Source organism: Oculina patagonica, unplaced genomic scaffold (genome assembly GCF_052425735.1).
Source record: "Oculina patagonica isolate OP01 unplaced genomic scaffold, crgOcupat unplaced74, whole genome shotgun sequence".
In the NCBI taxonomy this organism is placed as follows: Eukaryota; Metazoa; Cnidaria; class Anthozoa; order Scleractinia; family Oculinidae; genus Oculina; species Oculina patagonica.
This window is the reverse complement of record NW_027558625.1, coordinates 1-17571: the sequence shown is the minus strand read 5'-3', so window position 1 is coordinate 17571 and position 17571 is coordinate 1. Positions and strand designations below refer to the sequence as shown.

At 36.8% G+C, this 17571-nt stretch overlaps 1 protein-coding gene and 2 long non-coding RNA genes across 3 annotated transcripts; all 3 read left to right on the top strand.

Moving 5' to 3' along the window:
- Window positions 1-174: 174 nt before the first annotated feature.
- Window positions 175-5635, top strand: LOC144641188 (uncharacterized). The gene is made up of 3 exons (XR_013568518.1): window positions 175-645; window positions 4219-4266; window positions 5315-5635. It is a non-coding gene; the product is annotated as an uncharacterized LOC144641188 (long non-coding RNA).
- A 244-nt stretch (window positions 5636-5879) lies between these two features.
- LOC144641186 (uncharacterized) lies at window positions 5880-9368 on the top strand. The gene is made up of 7 exons (XM_078500225.1): window positions 5880-6784; window positions 7190-7312; window positions 7478-7591; window positions 7685-7820; window positions 8149-8201; window positions 8616-8666; window positions 9237-9368. Exons 1-7 carry the CDS (start codon window positions 6701-6703, stop codon window positions 9366-9368), a joined length of 693 nt encoding a protein of 230 aa, XP_078356351.1. The 5' UTR covers window positions 5880-6700.
- Window positions 9369-9372: 4 nt separating this feature from the next.
- LOC144641187 (uncharacterized) lies at window positions 9373-11411 on the top strand. The gene is made up of 3 exons (XR_013568517.1): window positions 9373-9617; window positions 10235-10322; window positions 10937-11411. It is a non-coding gene; the product is annotated as an uncharacterized LOC144641187 (long non-coding RNA).
- Window positions 11412-17571: the final 6160 nt, after the last annotated feature.

The following is a 17571-nucleotide window of genomic DNA, read 5'->3' as shown; positions in this document are numbered from 1 at the left end:
GCGGAGCTCCACGCGCCGAAGGCGCGTAGCGTAGCTCCATTGGTAACATGCGGGTACAAGGGAACAGACAGGGCAAATGGTATCCTATCGAACCGAGAAATTTTGGTTGTCGCGTACGTACGTCCGTACGCACGGATTAGGCCTGGGAACGAGCTACGCTCCGGTGGCAACCCGCGTCTTTTGGCGGGAAAAATCATTACTATCAAGGCCTTAGCAAAAAAGTTTTTTAAAAACGATTTCTACTCAGCTAAGCTTTATATAGTAGGAAGTTTTAAACGCGAGGAAAAAAAAATCATTCTTAGCTCTTGTTGACAATGTTAGAATTACATGAAGGGGAGACTAACTTGAGGAAGTCCGCTGTGTGAAAAGTCAGGAAACAATCTCACAGCATGCCGATTTACCAAGCGTACGCATGAGTTCACTACTAAGCATGAAGACTCCTCGATTGCACACGAAGAACTCAGTTTTAAAGACAGTTTATTACAGATACATTATTTCTGGATATATTCCTCGTTTCACCCACGATGACAACCATAGTTAGTAGAGGAGTAAAGATTGTGGCCGATCGAAATGGAAAATCTTCCAAGCTTCTTGGTGAGTTTGAAGCAAAGACGGTCAAAGACAACATTCCTTTACGAAAACAAGGTGAGCTATTGATGTTCATTTTTTAACAGATTAGAAAAGTCTTTGGTATTTAGATTAACCAGCATTCAACCTAATACACTGTACATCACTTTTAAACGAAGCTGGGTTCTAGCTAGCTCTCAGTCGTGTACCGGTATGTCAAACAAGGACATAGACTTAATGAACTGAAATTCGTTTTGTCTTAAACACGAGTTGTATTCAAGCATACCTTACTTCTGGTTTTTCCTATCCGCGTTAATTTGTTTATTCTGTAGTTAAATCACCGAAGTAGGAAGAACACACCACTTTTAAACGTTGGAAAGAGTACAGAACAAGTAGAGAACAAAATTTACATGAAAATTTGTAAGAATGTGGTCGAGTCAGATGCAATACAGTATGGGGCCCAGTTCTCGGCCACTATAGACGTAAACTAGTATTTCTTTTCTCAGAATAACCAAAGAAACTTGAAATTTCTCCCAGAGCTTTCTACATTATTCAGCTTTTTGGTGTAAAGCTATCGACCGGTTAATAGTTAATTATCCCGAACAATAATAAATATAAAATCTACTTTTGTGGGCCCAGTTCTCGGCCACCAAAAAGCTTATGCGTAATTTCCGTATAAAAAGGCTCAATTAATTTTCACAGTCATAAAATCACTCTGTAAACTTATTTATGTTATATCGATCGCAAATTATTTTTATGAGGCTTTTTGCAGGTTCTTGCAAAACCGCAGAATTGTGTTGTGTGACCAGTGCATTTAGATGGTTTACTTTGCAGTGGAAGGGTCTTGAAAGAGTTAGGTGTTGTAGAAATAATAAACAAGACAAGAGTTAGCTCAAAACTTAGAGATTTGATTGAACTTTATTTTTAAAACATTTCTTTCTTTTATTCTGGCTGCAGTAGATGAAATTATATTAAAAACCAAGCGCTTAACCTGCGATCAGGCGTTATTTTTCTCGCGGCGGAGGGGTCAACGGAAAAATGAACGCCTGATACAATTACTTGTCGAGTCGTCTGTAAAAAGTCCAGAATCTGGACTTTTTTCTGATTGGTCAGAAAACAAAAGGCAACATTAAAACTCTATCCTGATTGGCTAATTGAGTTCAAGTCTAATTTCCGGTCCAAAAATATCACGCGTAGGTGATTGTTATCATGGCAGGTGTTGAGCGGAATGAAGTAGAGAGCGAGTTCTTCTAGCTTTTAGAAAATCTCTCAAGAGTTTTGTTCACAAAACATTTAAAGACGAACAAAGGGAGTGTATTCGACAAATAGTTCGTGAAAGAAAAGATGTTTTGGCGGTGCTTCCGACGGAATTCGGCAAGAGCGTGATCTATCACCAATGGTGTCGAAGATTATTACATCACACCACCAAAGACGCCAGACGATCGTGCCAGTGACGAAAACTACAACCTTGAAATGTCTAACCTGAGCCTTACACAAAATCAGCCTTTGCAGAAAACAAATTTTAAAAACCATCCGATCAGCTCGTTCAAAAGGGTTATTCAAACACACGTTTGTGAGAGTAAAAATATAATTTGAAAGCGCTAATCACGCTTATCTGATGGCATCGCCGACATTCTCGACGACGTTGACAGATACTTTAATTAGGGGGCGGCAGACGACTTCACAAGTAATTGTATCAGGCTTTTCTTTTTTTCGCCTTCCCTCTGCCGCGAAAAAAAAGAAAGCCTGATCGCAGGTTACCAAGCGCTAAGCTGTGATAGCGAGCAGGGTGGCCGAGAACTGGCAAATACGCAAAAGTCGCACGGAAAAATTCCTAAGTAAATTAGGACCAACAAAATACAAAGAATCAACGAAAAGTTAAGTTAAGCAGAAAGCTGAATTATTTTACGTTTCACATGCAAAAAAATTAGCTCTTTTGGTTGGGGCTTTCGGATAAAATACGAATTTAACTGCATCCAAGAATTTCAAGGAGCCGTAAACAAACAAGATTTCGGGAAAACAAATTAACCTACCTCCGCGTAAACTCGACGTGTGAGCTTTCTATAGCGTGTTGAAGGATCAAACTAACGATACTTAGAGCACAAGAATCAGTCTATCGCAAATGTAAATCTATCGCTGGATGTAAATAACTTTTTGTTTTAATTCAACTGAGGCGTGAAAAAACGCGTTGAACACAAAGTGGCCGGGAACTGGACCCGGCCGAGAACTGGGCCCCATACTGTATGGGGGACATTGCTAGCTGAGAGTCTTAGCGAAATATAGTTTCTCCATGACCTCTGTTATTTTTCACTGAGAACTTTGCGTAGTCGTCCTTATTTTAGTTTTTATATTTTTATCATATGAATGTTATGAGTGAAAACGTTTTGTGAAAGTTTTGTATTTCTTATCTGATTTTACAGCCTTTCTCAGAATAAATTGATTAGTTTTTTCATATTTTTATAACTTACCGTATTTAATCGATTAAACGCCTCCCTCGAATGAGCGCTACATATTAGAACAGAAATATTAATAAACGTCGCCCTCAAATAAACGCTGCATCATGATGATGCAGCATTCATTCGAATAACAGACTCGGAAAGCAAATGCAGTAATAATCAAGCTTGAGCAGGCCAAAAAAATATTTTTCTTGATTGTAACAAGGTTTTAAGGTATTGAAATTGACTTTTCAGGCATGCACTAAAACATGTTTCTGTTTTTTTTTTTAAATTTAAATGTTCAGTTACCATACTATTGTTTACAAGAAATAAATTGAATTTTAAATGAACGCCGCCCTCGTATAAATGCTTTCCTCTAATAAACGCCGCACTCGAATCACGAAAAATTAAATAAACGCCGTGGCGTTTAATCGAATAAATATGGTACATAAAAGAATATAGCACAGATTCTAAAATGTTATGCGAAAGATCATGAAATTTTCTTAAGTTATAACAACCAAGCTGATCCTGAAGTTATAATGTAGGATAAGGGCTTGGAAAAAAATAAATTCCAGATTGCCCTGTGGTTAACAAGCAGCTCTCAAATTTTGCTTGCCTAGGACTGTGCATGATTATGTTTCTTAGTAAACTTGTGACTGTATAATTTACATGTAGACGACTTGCCTGGGCCTTTTAAACTAAATTACGCAAACAGGCACGAAAAATTAATTGCTTGACAGAAAAATCTACTTGCCCCAGATAATCAGAGGGTACTTTTTTAGCCCTGTGGCTATGAGCATTGCTTTCTGGAAGGTTGCACATGACTCGTACAATTCTTTAAGCCTTTCAAAGTTTTCCAACTTAAAGCAGTGACTAAATCAAATATTTTTGCCAATTTTTTTTCTACAAGAGAAGTAGGATTAGTTTTTGATCGTGAAAAAAATAAGTTCAAAATGGGCCTGTCTGCGATGACTCGAGGATTATATAATTAAAAGTAAATAATACATGTATTATTTATTTACATGTACAACAAGTTTTTTGAGGTCAATTTCAGAAAGAAGTATTTATGGAGGGTGTAAGATGCAGTTTGAAGTTATCATTTATTTTGGTAAATCTGTTGTCTTTCTAAAACTTGCTGTTAGGATTTCCATACTTTTTGCCAGGATGCAAGTTAAGAATTTTACAGGTTTTTGATATGTATAAATTTTGTTTTCAGTGCAGGGAAAACAGTCAAGGGGTGCAGTTAGTGAAATTGGTGATGCAGGTAATCATTTCATAAGTGTCAGCTTATACCTTTCTTTAGCTAGATATTAAAGAAGCTCCATGACACATTAGTGCATGAAACTTGTTTTTCAAGTGTAAAACTTTTGGGTGTAAAAAATGGTATGCGTTTTAACCCCTTGGTAAGTTTACATTGTATATTTCCCTAAAATCCTCGTTCAATTGAGGAATTTAATATACACAATTTATATGTACCCATTTAAGTAAAATGTTTTCGTTGTTCATATAATTCCCCCCCCCTTCCCCACCGTGGAGGAGGGGTATGAGGGAAAAGAACCAACAAGATCTGCTACCTGACCCGACAAAATACCGGAATACTTGTAATGATTTTGTGGGAGAAGTGCAAATTGACCTGTTGTGTTTGAATTCCTTTTGTTAATACCTTAATTAAACCTTAATAGCTAATAAGCTCAAGCCCTAACTTAACATAAATTGTCTTGTTGTGGTACCAGGCAAATGTAGAAATAGAACTTAAACTCAGCTGAAATTTTACGTGAACACAAAGACTTAGTAAAATTTTAGAGCTGTTTAGGCCAGAAAAGCCAGCTGGGCTTGTTGATGAACTGGCTAAGTGTTTTCTTAGCTACATCCCTGATAAAAGTTTTAGGGAGAATATGTAAGCTTTCCTGAACTTAATCACAGTACTTTCAACAGCACCTGTCAGAGATAAATAATTATAAGAGTCTCAAAAGACACATCATTTTGTAGGGAACTCTTGAATTAAGCCGGTGTTTCACACCCCAAAACATTCATCAAAGCCTCGCCATGTGCCGGGTCTTTTTGATAGCACTATTAGTGTCTTCAGTAGGTAAAAAAAGGTTTTGCTGACACACTCACTCTGAAAGGACTTTTTGGTTCTAAACATACATGTATCCCCCAACACATTCCCTGGCCCATGCAAAAATTGGAAAAATAACTCTCTTTTTTATGTATCTGTATAATGTTCTGAATAAATTCAATTAAAATTATAAATATTCATTTGATGTCAATGATCATCAACAAAATGGTATCTGTTATTTTCCCTTTTTCAGGGTTAACACGAGTAGCAGAATTTCCACAGAGAGTTGCAGACACAGAGAGAGAGAGATAAATGAACAATCAGAATATATTATTTCTTCATTGCATGTACAACTAATACTTAATATGTACTCTGTGTGAAATACAATTTATGTGGTCAGGTGTAATTTTAAAGTTAATGAAATAGAGCCAGATAAGGCTCATCCATGTACGTATTTCTTAAGGGATCTCTGACAACACAATATAAAAATCATCCGGCTACCCAAACATTTGTGGGAGGTTTGGTGACCTAATGGTTATTGTGCTGGACTCCGGATCGAGCGGTCCGGGTTCGAGACCTGGGGCCCGTTTCTCGAAAGACCCGGTAAATAACGGGTCCGATAAGTTATCGGGACCGTTAACGGGAAACTTTACCGGGCCCGAAGTTGCGTTTCTCGAAGCACCCGTAAACTTTCCCGAAATTTACCGGGCGCCATAAAACTAGCGGGTCGTCACCAATCTCTTACGCGTACTTCACGCTCGTCCGCGAAAGACGGAGAATAACGTGGGACGGATTCGTTCGAGTTCGACACATTTGATTTCGCTGCCCGTGGAAAAGCACGGTTGTGAATAATCAGTGCTGATGGATTCATACGCTTTTTTGCACAATGCAATATTTTCTTAGTTAAACTTTGAAGTTGTCATTGTGTTAAAGAAGGACAATCAAGAGAAATCATTTATTTGTACCATCATGTTGTCTGCAAGTGATCAGTTTAATTTGACAATGCTGTGTGCATTCGATGAGTTCTACAAGGAATTTCACAGTCTTTCATACTTCACATGAATATCCGAATTGGAGATGACAGGTTTACATTATTTTAGAACGCACCGGTGTAAAAGGGTAGGTTTTTTGGAGATTCAGGTAAGATCTGTTTGATGCATTTATTAATAATTTTGACATGTTTTGTGGAGATCATGGCGGCCATTTTGGTAGGCTGCGTTCAGTTTGCGCGGGAAAAAAAATTGTTGCCGCGTTACCGCGTTGTGTAGTTCCGCCAATCCAGCCAGGAACTGTTGTTGTGGTGTTTAAAACTTAAGGTATGTATTTTTTTCATTCATTATCACTTTGACAATTTCCATTGGTTGTTCTGTACGTTTCTGATTAAAAATCAAATAATTTTATTTCAATTTCTTTTCTTGGTCTTCAACATTTCTTTTACCGCTCCTCAGTTTCGACAGTTTAAAGGGAAAACAATTGACGTTACGCATAAATAAACATTGAACGAAATTGTTTGACAAATGCAACTTTTTTGAAAATAAGAGTAATAGCTAATTAAACTTTTCAAATGACTTGTGTATTTAATATCACACTTTCCTTGATGTTATTGATAATTTTTTATTCAAAATATGTAATTAAATAGATGTCAGCAGAGAAAAAATCGCGAAGCTCAAGATTCACTTCTGCCATGAGCGAAGCACTTGTTCAAGCGTACGGACAAAACCAAGTAAGCCAAGTTTTATTATAGAATTTACATTATTAATTTTAAACAGCTACAATATGAAAAACACCTAGTGAAGTAAATGAAAAACAACTAACTAAGTGAAGGAGAGTGACTAACAATAATACCAGTATTTACATGAAACATGCTGCTATAACATCGTAATGTACAGTATGTACCTTATTGTCACTTATTTTCGTGGGACTTAATTTTCGCGACTTTCCAAAAATTGCGAAAAATTGAGTCCCGCAAAAAATAATTTTAAGCGATTTCTATTGTACTTTTATGCTGATTATGTATTTTTTGCCCAAATCACCAAAATTAAGTATCGCTAAATTTTCCCGTTCCATTTTCGCGAAATTAAGTTCCCTGCCAAAAAAAATAACAATAAGGTATTTTATTTCCCCTTAGGCTATCCTTCAGGCCAAATTTTTTAGTACGGTTTCTTTGGAGAAAAAAAAAAAACATGCATGGGGCGTTGTCGTGGATGCGGTCAATGCAGTGAATCCTGGGGAGCCGAAGAATGTCGATCAGGTAATGGCAAGTAGAAAAATAGGATTAATTTTTTTATCGTAATTGTGTTATTGAGCGTTTTTTTTCTCTTATCAGTCAACAATGCTTTTTTATGAAATTGAATAACTTTCAATTTTTAATAAAATGTTGTCTTCATCATTTTCTCTAAATTTAAAATATTTTCAGGTAAAGAAGAGATGGGAGGATATGACAGGAAATGTGAAGAAGAAGGAAAGGGAGATGAGAAACAAAGAACTGAGAAGGTTGAGGGTGACAGGAAATGGACATTTAGAAGATGTGGTAGGCTAACTTCTAAATGAGTGCTACACTAACAGTAACATTGTCCTTCATGTCACACAGCTATTTAACAAAGATTGAAATTTCTTGTTAAAGGATGATGAAACCAAAGCCAAACTTTTGAAGCCCTGCACAGAGAACCTTAACAGCTCCCAGAAGGAGATTGCCCTTTTGTTGGGTCCACAGACATTTACAGGGATCCCTGGCGGATTTGATTCATTGGGGATGTCTGGTGAGGATTGCTTTTGTTGCTAAATATTTATTCCTTAAAAAAATCTGTAGCTGGACCAAGAAAGTATCAGTATTTTCTGTCAAAGGTCAATGGAAATGTTATTGTCATGGATCCATAACAGCCCACGTTATTGACAAAAGACTTACAAAGCCACCTTAGTTTAAACATTTGAAAGAGAGAAATGTGGCGTACAATGTTGACAGGGTAGGGAGAGGTACAGTAGTGGTATGGAAATCTTGTGCAACAAAATGATGCTGAACAACCCTATAGAAAAGCATTTGCTGACTTTGTTTTTTCATTTGTTTCCTTCATTTTGTTTCAAATAAAGGGCAGACAAGCAAAGAAGACAAGGCCAGTGAAATGTTGGAACCTGATATAGAGGTATATTATTAGTTTATAAGCAGTTTATCATCCAATGCAATGTACCATTGGTAAAACATGAAACACAAAAGTTTGGTTGAAAGCTTAATAATAATTATATGAACAATACATGCGCTGCCCATAATTTTATATAGTCAAAATGTGAATGTTATCTGTCATCCGTACAAAACAGATGTCCTGTGATATACATAGGTTGTGAAGATTCGTCCAAGTCTGGTAGATTGCTGCATAATTACAAATTTTCTATCTGCCAAATTGTTAAGTAAGAAAACAATTGCCTATGACCTTGTCAGCTAAGTATCAGGCGATATTGTGTGCGATTTCGCAAGATAATTGTTAATTTTTTGTTGATTGACAATTACAATGTTACAATAATTATACAATTTATTGCTATCCTGTTACAACTTTTCACAGGAAGTCACTCCCACAACTAATAGCAGCTGCACTGCTTCAGTTACTATCGAGGTAACGTATTTGTATATGAATTACATGTACTCTTGACAGATAAAAAATCACTCACATCAAAATACCATGCGTGTGGTCAGGGTTCAGGGCTCACCAAAACCCCCATCTAACCAGGACAAGTAGATTTTCCTGTTGGGCAAGTGACTTTTCATTCTCACTTGCCAGACAGGCAAGGGCCCAGGCAAACCATCAATAAACTTATTAATTATTTCTAAAACAATTATTTTGAAACAAAGCAGTACATTTTTGGCCTATTTGTCAAGGGTAATCAAAGGTTATAAATGAACTTTACAAAAACTAAAGGTAGCTTGCTATCACTAAACATGCAGGCTACTTTGAACAAGGCTTCAGGACAGTAAAAAATTCACCGTTTGCAAGCCATCTTCATTTTTGGTTCTTAATATTCAATAGAATCAGCCACTCACAAAAAATAGAGTCACAATTTCCCTGGTTGTTCTTTGTTCTAGGCTCCATATGCAGACATAAACTATCACTTCTCACTCTGTAATACTTCTGGCGAGCCAGGGTCAATAAACTAATAGACACACTATGAATTATTTAACCTTGCAGGATTCTAAAAGTGTCAAGGCAGAGCACAAACCGTTCCAAAAAGGGAAAAGGCCCCAACCAAAAACACTTTCCCAAGCCCAGCTTTTTTTTTTTTTTTTTTTTTTTTTTTTTTTTGTTATTACTGTTATTTAATTATCTTAAAGATGAATTCCAGTCCGTACTGCGCAATCTCGGCTGCAATGTTTATGTGAGCCCACACGAACGAATGTTTACAAGCAAAACTAAAAATTCCGCGACAAACTTACCTTTTTCTTAAATAATTAACGCCAGATATCCTTACAGAACAAATAATAACGAGTAGAGGAACCTTGACGCTATTTCAAACCGACGTTTTAGGTCATCGGAAATTCTTGAACGAAACGAGCCCAAGCCCAGCTGGAAGTAAGATTATTAGTTTAAACCTTTTAATCTAATCACTGGTCCTTTTAAGTTCTTGTCTGTTTATTTATGTTTACTATCAATTTCAGTGAATAATAATAATAAAAAAATCAACAAAAGTTAGGTAGGTAATTGAATGAGGACAGTTCAAATGCTCATGTAATATACACTGCAACCAAATTTCTATTTTCAACTGTTCCAGAATTGTCCTTGTCAGTTAAATTATACATTTTTACCTACTTAGTGTCCTATTTATCTTATGTATTTCCCTTAATAAGTCAATGCTACACTACATAGTTTTTTAGCCACAGGTTTCAGGAATTGGCATGCACTTGAGGTGATGCGTTTACTTCTTTTGTTGTCAGAACTAAGTTTCCCTTCTGAATTTAACAGCCCTATCCATAATACATTAATGTAGCTACGGTGTACATGTTATGGATAATGGTTAGAACATGTATTCATCATTATCAATTATGATTGGCTGCTGAGCAGCATGCAGTCTATAACATACAGCATCCCTTCTATATCACCCAGGAGGTACTTAACAATATTATTTTATTGGAGATAAGGACGTAAAGTTCATTGAATTCCAAGTAACAAAATTAGTTTTTGTCCTTTAGTACTTTGAAACTGTGACTGCCTATTATAAAACAAAGATCAGAAAGGTGGAGTTGGAAATTGACCTCCTGAAGGAACAGAAGAGAGAAGGTACAGTATGTATCCTCAGTATAATGTTTTAAGAAAACTCTGAACTCTGAGACAGACCTCTTAAGATACTTCTGTCTGCATTACAAGTCTGAGATAAAAGAAATTGTATGTTCATTGGACTTGTGGCTTCGATCAGGAGTGAATGTTGGGGTTTACCTCAGTGTAAGAACCTGTGATATTTTTCTTTGTTTTGGAGCTTTTGTTTTCCTGCTTTGTATTGTTTTTGACGTTCTTTGTTGCTTTGTTTGTTCTTTGTTTTACGTCACCAGTGAGTTTCACAGGTTCTTACACCGAGGATGAGCCGAATGTTGGGCCAATATATTGTTTAACTGTAATAGTAAAACAATGCAAATGTATATTGTGGTTAAAAAAAATACCAAAACATCAAACTGGTTTGAAAAATTTAAACTACGGTAATGAAAATGTGAACCACAACATACACCATGATCATTACTTTATTATCCATTTGGAACCTGGCACTTTCAACTCACAATGAAAATTTGTCTTTGAGAGTCTCTGTAGCAAAGGTACAAAGGTAGTGCACTGGAAGAAAACAATATTTTATTATGTGTACGTATTATACTAACACCTATTTTTTACCATTGTTGTTGCAGTGAAAACTTCATTTGCTGACACTGACAGTCAAGATTTTCTTTTTCAGGACAGCATGAATTCAAAACTTTTTTAAAACTATTTTCTCTTTCTCATAGACCTTTCAAAATGGAAGGGATGATTTTTATCCATTTATATGCATGTAGATAAGTCTTTGGCTTTGCTTTTGAGGGAAAATCATAGTGTTTTCACAATTTAATAGTCTGCTAAGTATGTTAACGGACTACATGTGTATAAACAAAAAAATCTCATTTTATCATTGTATCATTTTTATCCCACACTATTCAAATGGTTGATGAGATGGTGCCCCTGGTATTTTATATATAGGAAAATAAAGATTGAGTATGTTTTAACTGATGTGTTACTTTTTCATTCTGTCATTCCCATCAACAGAATTCTGACTAATATTTATTATTACATGTATTTTTTACAATGTAAATGACTTTGCATGAAGGAGATTACATTATGTTTGCCTTGTTTTTACAGCATTAACTCACACCAGAAACTTATCTCCTGCTCGCACTATAACCAAAAAGTGTACATAATTCAATACTCCTTAAATAATCAGTAAACAAGATTCTTCTAATAACTTGTTGAAAGGTTTAAATCAAGAACATCCAATATAAAATGCATATAGAAAAATGTTACAAAGTTGAGTTGAGAACCGACCACATTTAATGGATCTGTGTCATGGATTTCAGCAAAATTAAATCAAAATAATTTGGTATTATAATAATAGCTGGGCCAAAGTTGATCTTCAGATCTAATCTTATTTTGAAGCCATTCAGTAGATTCACTGTTCCTGTTTTATCAAGTCTGAAACATGCAGTTGTACGGTGTGTTTCATACTTGATGAAACACTTCTGCTATTTTTTAAACATTACTAAAATGATTGTTTTGCAAACAAAAAATTTTCACAATGAGTATTTTGCCAAACTTAATAAAATAAACAGAACATAGCCATGACACAGTCTCTTTATGCATTTTGTTGGGATACAACTTAGAAAAAAAATTACAGCAACATTTCTTTTGTGCAAAAAGTAACTTGGATGTTCTTGCATGTTAAGTATACAGCACAATTTCCAAACTGGAAATGTTTGGGTGACACAGTTAATTAAACACATTTTCAATAAGGCGATCTCTCACCAACACACCAGCATTATTGTTAAGGTGAGCTGGCACCTCAATCACCAAATCTGGTTCATGAGGGGGGTGCTCATCATACCCAGGGAGTGGTGTGTTGTCAAAAATGCACATATTGTGCAGCACAGCAGTTGCTGTAATAATAGTGCAACAACGACAAGGGGAAAACTGCATTGCCCCACCAGACACATCAAGGCAACGGAATCTTGCTTTCCATAGGCCAAAGGACCTTTCAGCAGTATTTCGGGTTTTGGTGTGTGCCTTTTGATATCTCCTTTGGGATGGTGTGGACACGTCATCGGGCCTGAAAGGGGTCAAGAGGTATGGCTGGATGCCGTAGCCGCGGTCACCCAGCAGCCAGCCATTCCCTCCACCACCTCCTTCCAGGTGGACACGAAGCATGCTTGCATTGAAAACTGCCGAATCATGGACGGATCCATGCCACCGACACACAAAGTTGGTGAAAGACAGGTTTGCATTACAAACTGCCATGGCGTTTATGGCATGAAAACCCTTATGGCAGACATAAAGATGTTCTTCTAGATGTGGTGCCCTGATGGGGATTAAGGAACCATCCACTGCACCAATCACTCTAGGCATTCCAGCAATTTTATAAAACTCAGCCATTGTTGTCTGTTGATGAAGAATACAAAACTTTGCCTTAACTTTTACACATGTAATTAACAATCTTCCCATCACTTTCCTCTTAAATTCTTGTTTTAAGTTTTTTAACTTAGTGCATGATTCCCTTTTCAAAATTTCATTAAATGTATTTAGTAAATCTATTTAACGATTTTAAATTTTTAGTCGGCAGGACTCTGTTGACAACAGTATGCATGTACTGAAGTAGTAAATATTCGGTTATTATAACAATTTCTTAAAGTCTCCCATTCTCTGATTCTTTCTGAAACAAAAAAGACCCATGTAATTGCATTGTTCTCCGATACACCCATTAAAATGAAAGCCTAAAAAAATATTTTGAAAACTTTGCAATAAATCAAATCCTCTTATTTGTCAAAAAACACAACAACAAACAACCCTTTTTCTACGTTGACTACCAGTATTCTGTATTTCAGTATAGCTTCAAATGGTACTTACATTCAGATCTGAGTTTCCGGTGGGAAACACGATCCAGTCCGGTGCCATTTTTTCTAGACATGCTGACACAGCAACCAACGCTCTACTTGCACTTGCCTTGGATACACCCATAGTGTCGGCAATCACTTTCAGGAAACTTCCTGAGGCATAGTAGCGTAGTGCTATAAGAATCTGAAAGATATTACAGATGTTATCAACAGGAATTGTTGTAATGACGATCAAGGTAATCGAGATCAGTGCACGAGAACGATTTGAGAAAAAAAAAACCGACTTTTTGAAGTATGTTCTTTGCTCAGAATTGCAGCAAAACAAGCTATGCGGACCGCCGAGGAAACAGCGTTCGCGTTCATAAAATTAATGTCTTATTCAAGTTTTCAACAGTTTACTGACGAAATTTTACCTAAAAGGTTTTAAAGTAGAGAATACTGGGAATAAGGAAGCATCCATTACAAGTTTTAACTGAAAACTACAGTTCAACTGGCGGGATTGCAGACAATTTTTTTACCCGGCGCTGCGATCAAATAAATGCAACTGAAACTATATTTTGTCAAATGGGAGGATTATTGTAATTAAAGTTCTTTTTTCTAGTTTATCTATCCTGAGTTAATACACTTCTTATTCTCATTTCCTCAAGGACTTCACCCCAGCAAGCTGAAGCGTTGGTTAACCACATAATTTATTTCGACGACTGCGACTCTTCGCAACCGCTCTATTTTGTTTCATCTTTTTCCTGAAGCATGTCCGATTTCTAACTTACTCCTTTTTAAGAAAATTATACAAATTAGAAAATAGAAAACAGTATCGCTTGTTGTAAAATCAGCTTTGCGTGACAGGAAGCCATTTTGATGTTGTGAAAAGCCATTTTAAAGTAATTAACGAAGACATGCAACGTACGAGTGATAAGCGCTTTATAGGTTTATTTATTTATTCATTGATTCATTTTTCTCCGCCGTTGGTTGATAATAATAAAACCAATAGAAAAACCAATAAAGCGCTGCAAATGCTCCAGGCACCTTTCAAACAGTATGTTAAAAAGCAAAAACTGTACTACGCCTACAGTACTACACTAACCTGTGTCTCAGGAGACAGTGGACAGCTTCTCGACGTATTCCTCTCCAACTCATCGCCAATTTCTTCAATTAGCCACTCTATCCTTGCCCTCGACAGACGGAATCTTTCAATGATCTCACAATCGGCCATGTCGGCCAAAATTGGTCTTTTCTGGAATGACCGTGGCCGTCTAACTACTCCAAAAAGTCCGCCTACGGCCGCCATTTTGTTTAGTTTTGCAACATTTTCAATTTCCCGGTAACTTTTACGGGAGGTCACGACCTCCCGTAAATTACCGGGCAAGTTACCGGGAAAATTTACGGGATCGTTAATAACGGGAGCTTCGAGAAACACCCGAAAAGTTAACGGGGACTTTTCGGGTGACTTATCGGGCCCGATAATTTACCGGGTCTTTCGAGAAACGGGCCCCAGCCCGGGCACTACGTTGCGTTCTTAGGCAAGACACTTTACTCTCATAGTTCTTCTCTTCACCCAGGTGTATAAATGGGTACCGGCTTATTTACTGCTGGGGGAGGGGGGGGGGGTTAACCCTGCGATGGACTAGCATCCCATCCAGGGGGAGTAGAAATACTCCTAGCCGCTTAATAATGCTGCAGAAACCTGGTTACGCTCCAGCCTGGTGAGCCACTTGGCTCAACAGCAGGCTTTACCTACCCAAACATTTAATTCCCAGTGCCCACACTGTGAAGAACAGTAATCATGATAATTAGATACACAGTTCATCAATCTCTAAATTAATCTCACATGTTGCAATACAATAATAACTGATAAAATATATGTTGTTCATAGGCAAATTTTTACTTCACCAAAACCGAACTCAGTCATTAAATAATAAAACATTAAACACAGCTGTTTTGTTTTGTGGGTGTGTCTCACAGATTAGTTATTTGTTGTTATTTATAGTATCGGGAAATAATACTGTCACTGTTCCAATAGGGCCCCCGTTTGAGGGGGGGGGGGGGGTGGGACAAGCTACATGCAAAACTTTCCAGTTGTATGCTATGTACAGCTATAACATACCAGTTATGGTGGGTGTATGGATATTTTCTAGAGCAACGCTTTCTTTGTTCTAGTTTCTCTTTGAGAGTTTATATATCTTTGGGAGGTTGTGCACAAACTGCTAGATGATCATCCTCTTTTGATTGATCAACTATTTTTACTTTTATTTGGTGCTGTTGTTCATGGTGAAAAACAATACATAATATATATAAAGAAAATAACACGAATAAAAAATCATTCTAAAAAAAATGTAAAGGGCATATAACCGGGGAGCTCCGCTTTTAGGCTTGCCTAAATCTATATATTAAGCTACTTTTATCAGTAGACTCTTTTATCATGGTTGAATGTTGTGATTCGACGTCCTAAGTAGTTGAAAGGAGAATTGAAATTCTAAAGTTGAAAGGAGAATTGAATGAAAACTTAAGGTGGCTCAACTGGATTTTCAAGGGGTAACACCGCTCAAGTTTGAAAATTAACTACGTCGCCAATAACAATGTTATCGAAAAACGATCACCTCAGTTGTATTAGATAACGATGAAATTTTTTTATGACCAGTGTTTTATTGACATCGGAGTTGCCATAGCGACGAAATGACGTCATTACGTTTTTTACTTTCGCTCGTATTACTCGGCACCAGGAGATTTTTTCGAAAATCGCTCAAAGGAGCTTGTACCACACATAGTTGCCTTGATATTGGCAAAGTTTTAACAAATTCTATGAGAGCGTTATCGAAATATTTGGGGATGAAGTTTTCGGGCCTATAAATACAGTCAAAAACATACTAACGAGAAAATGGGGTAATATCTGAAGAAAACGACGCGCCTGTGAATTGCAATTTCATCTTATAGTAGTTTGATTCCATTTAAAATCATGTGTAAAACAGTGGTGGGGATTGTTTTGGTCGATTGCGAGAAAAAAGAATTTGACGAGCGAGCGTTCAGGTGCGCTTGTTGCCATTTTTGTTTATAATTTGGTCTATGCCTACAAAAGTGATAATAAATTAAAAACCGCTCGATGATTTTTTTTTAAAATTTGACAAACACGAGGTTTGTCATCAATTGATATAGCTTGCAAGTTTCAAGCTCATTGAAAACATTTAAGGCAGTAAAATTGGGCCTCCAATGTACTGATTTTTTCTCGCAGATTTCGTGTTTACAAGCGAGTGTCCTCATTATTCACGGGTATTGTTTTCAAGTTTCATATCCACGTGCACGACTTCAGCAAAAAAATTCATGTGCATTAAATAGGACGCGGACTGCTTTCCGAACAGTTTTCCGAAACATGCTTATATTGCTTAAGAAATTGTAACAGCATTTGTCGGGCGATTGATGTCAAGGGCCTCTGTCCAGAAAACGAAAGCTATTATTCTGCATATATGGTCATTGCTATTCTCACCCCAACGCTGATTAGTATGCTTCGGAAAAATTTTCGGAAAGCAATCGAGAATTCTGTTTAATGCAAATGAATTTTTTTGCTGGAGTGGTGCACGTAGATATGACACTTGAAAACAATACCCGTGAATAATGGGACACTTGCTTGTAAACACGAAATCTTCGAGAAAAAATCAGTACATGGGAAGCCCAATTTTATTGCCTTAAATGTTTTCAATGAGCTTGAAACTTGCAAGCTATATCAATTGATGACAAACCTCGTGTTTGTCAAATTTTAAAAAGAATTCATCGAGCGGTTTTTAATTTATTATCTTTTATGTAGGCATAGACCAAATTATAAACAAAAATGGCAACAAGCGCACCTAAACGCACGCTCATCAAATTCTTTTTTCTCGCAATCGACCAAAGCAATCCCCACCACTATTTTAAACACGATTTTAAATGGAATCAAGCTACTATAAGATGAAATTGCTAATTCACAGGCGCGTCGTTTTTTTTAGATATTGCCCCATTTTCTCGTTAGTATGTTTTTGACTGTATTTATAGGCCCGAAAACTTCATCCCCAAATATTTCGAAAACGCTCTCATAGAATTTGCTCAAACTTTGCCAACATCGAGGCAGCTGTGTGTGGTACAAGCTCCTTTGAGCGATTTCCGAAAAAATCTCCTGGTGCCGAGCAATACGAGCGAAAGTAAAAAACGTAATGACGTCATTTCGTCGCTATGGCAACTCCGATGTCAATAAAACACTGGTCATAAAAAAATTTCATCTTTATCTAATACAACTGTGGTGATCGTTTTTCGATAGCATTGTTATTGGCGACGTAGTGAATTCTCAAACTTGAGCGGTGTTACCCCTTGAAAATCCAGTTGAGCCACCTTAAACTTACAGTTTTCTAAGCGAGGCAGAAAGACGCGAAAGGATGAATTACAAA

Excerpts from the sequence above, each read along its gene's own strand:
- LOC144641186 (XM_078500225.1), top strand. The coding sequence starts at position 6,701 with ATGTCAGCAGAGAAAAAATCGCGAAGCTCAAGATTCACTTCTGCCATG. Across the intron at positions 6,785-7,189 it reads AAGCGTACGGACAAAACCAA|GCTATCCTTCAGGCCAAATT; the intron begins GTAAGCCAAGTT and ends ATTTCCCCTTAG. Across the intron at positions 7,592-7,684 it reads ATGGACATTTAGAAGATGTG|GATGATGAAACCAAAGCCAA; the intron begins GTAGGCTAACTT and ends TTCTTGTTAAAG.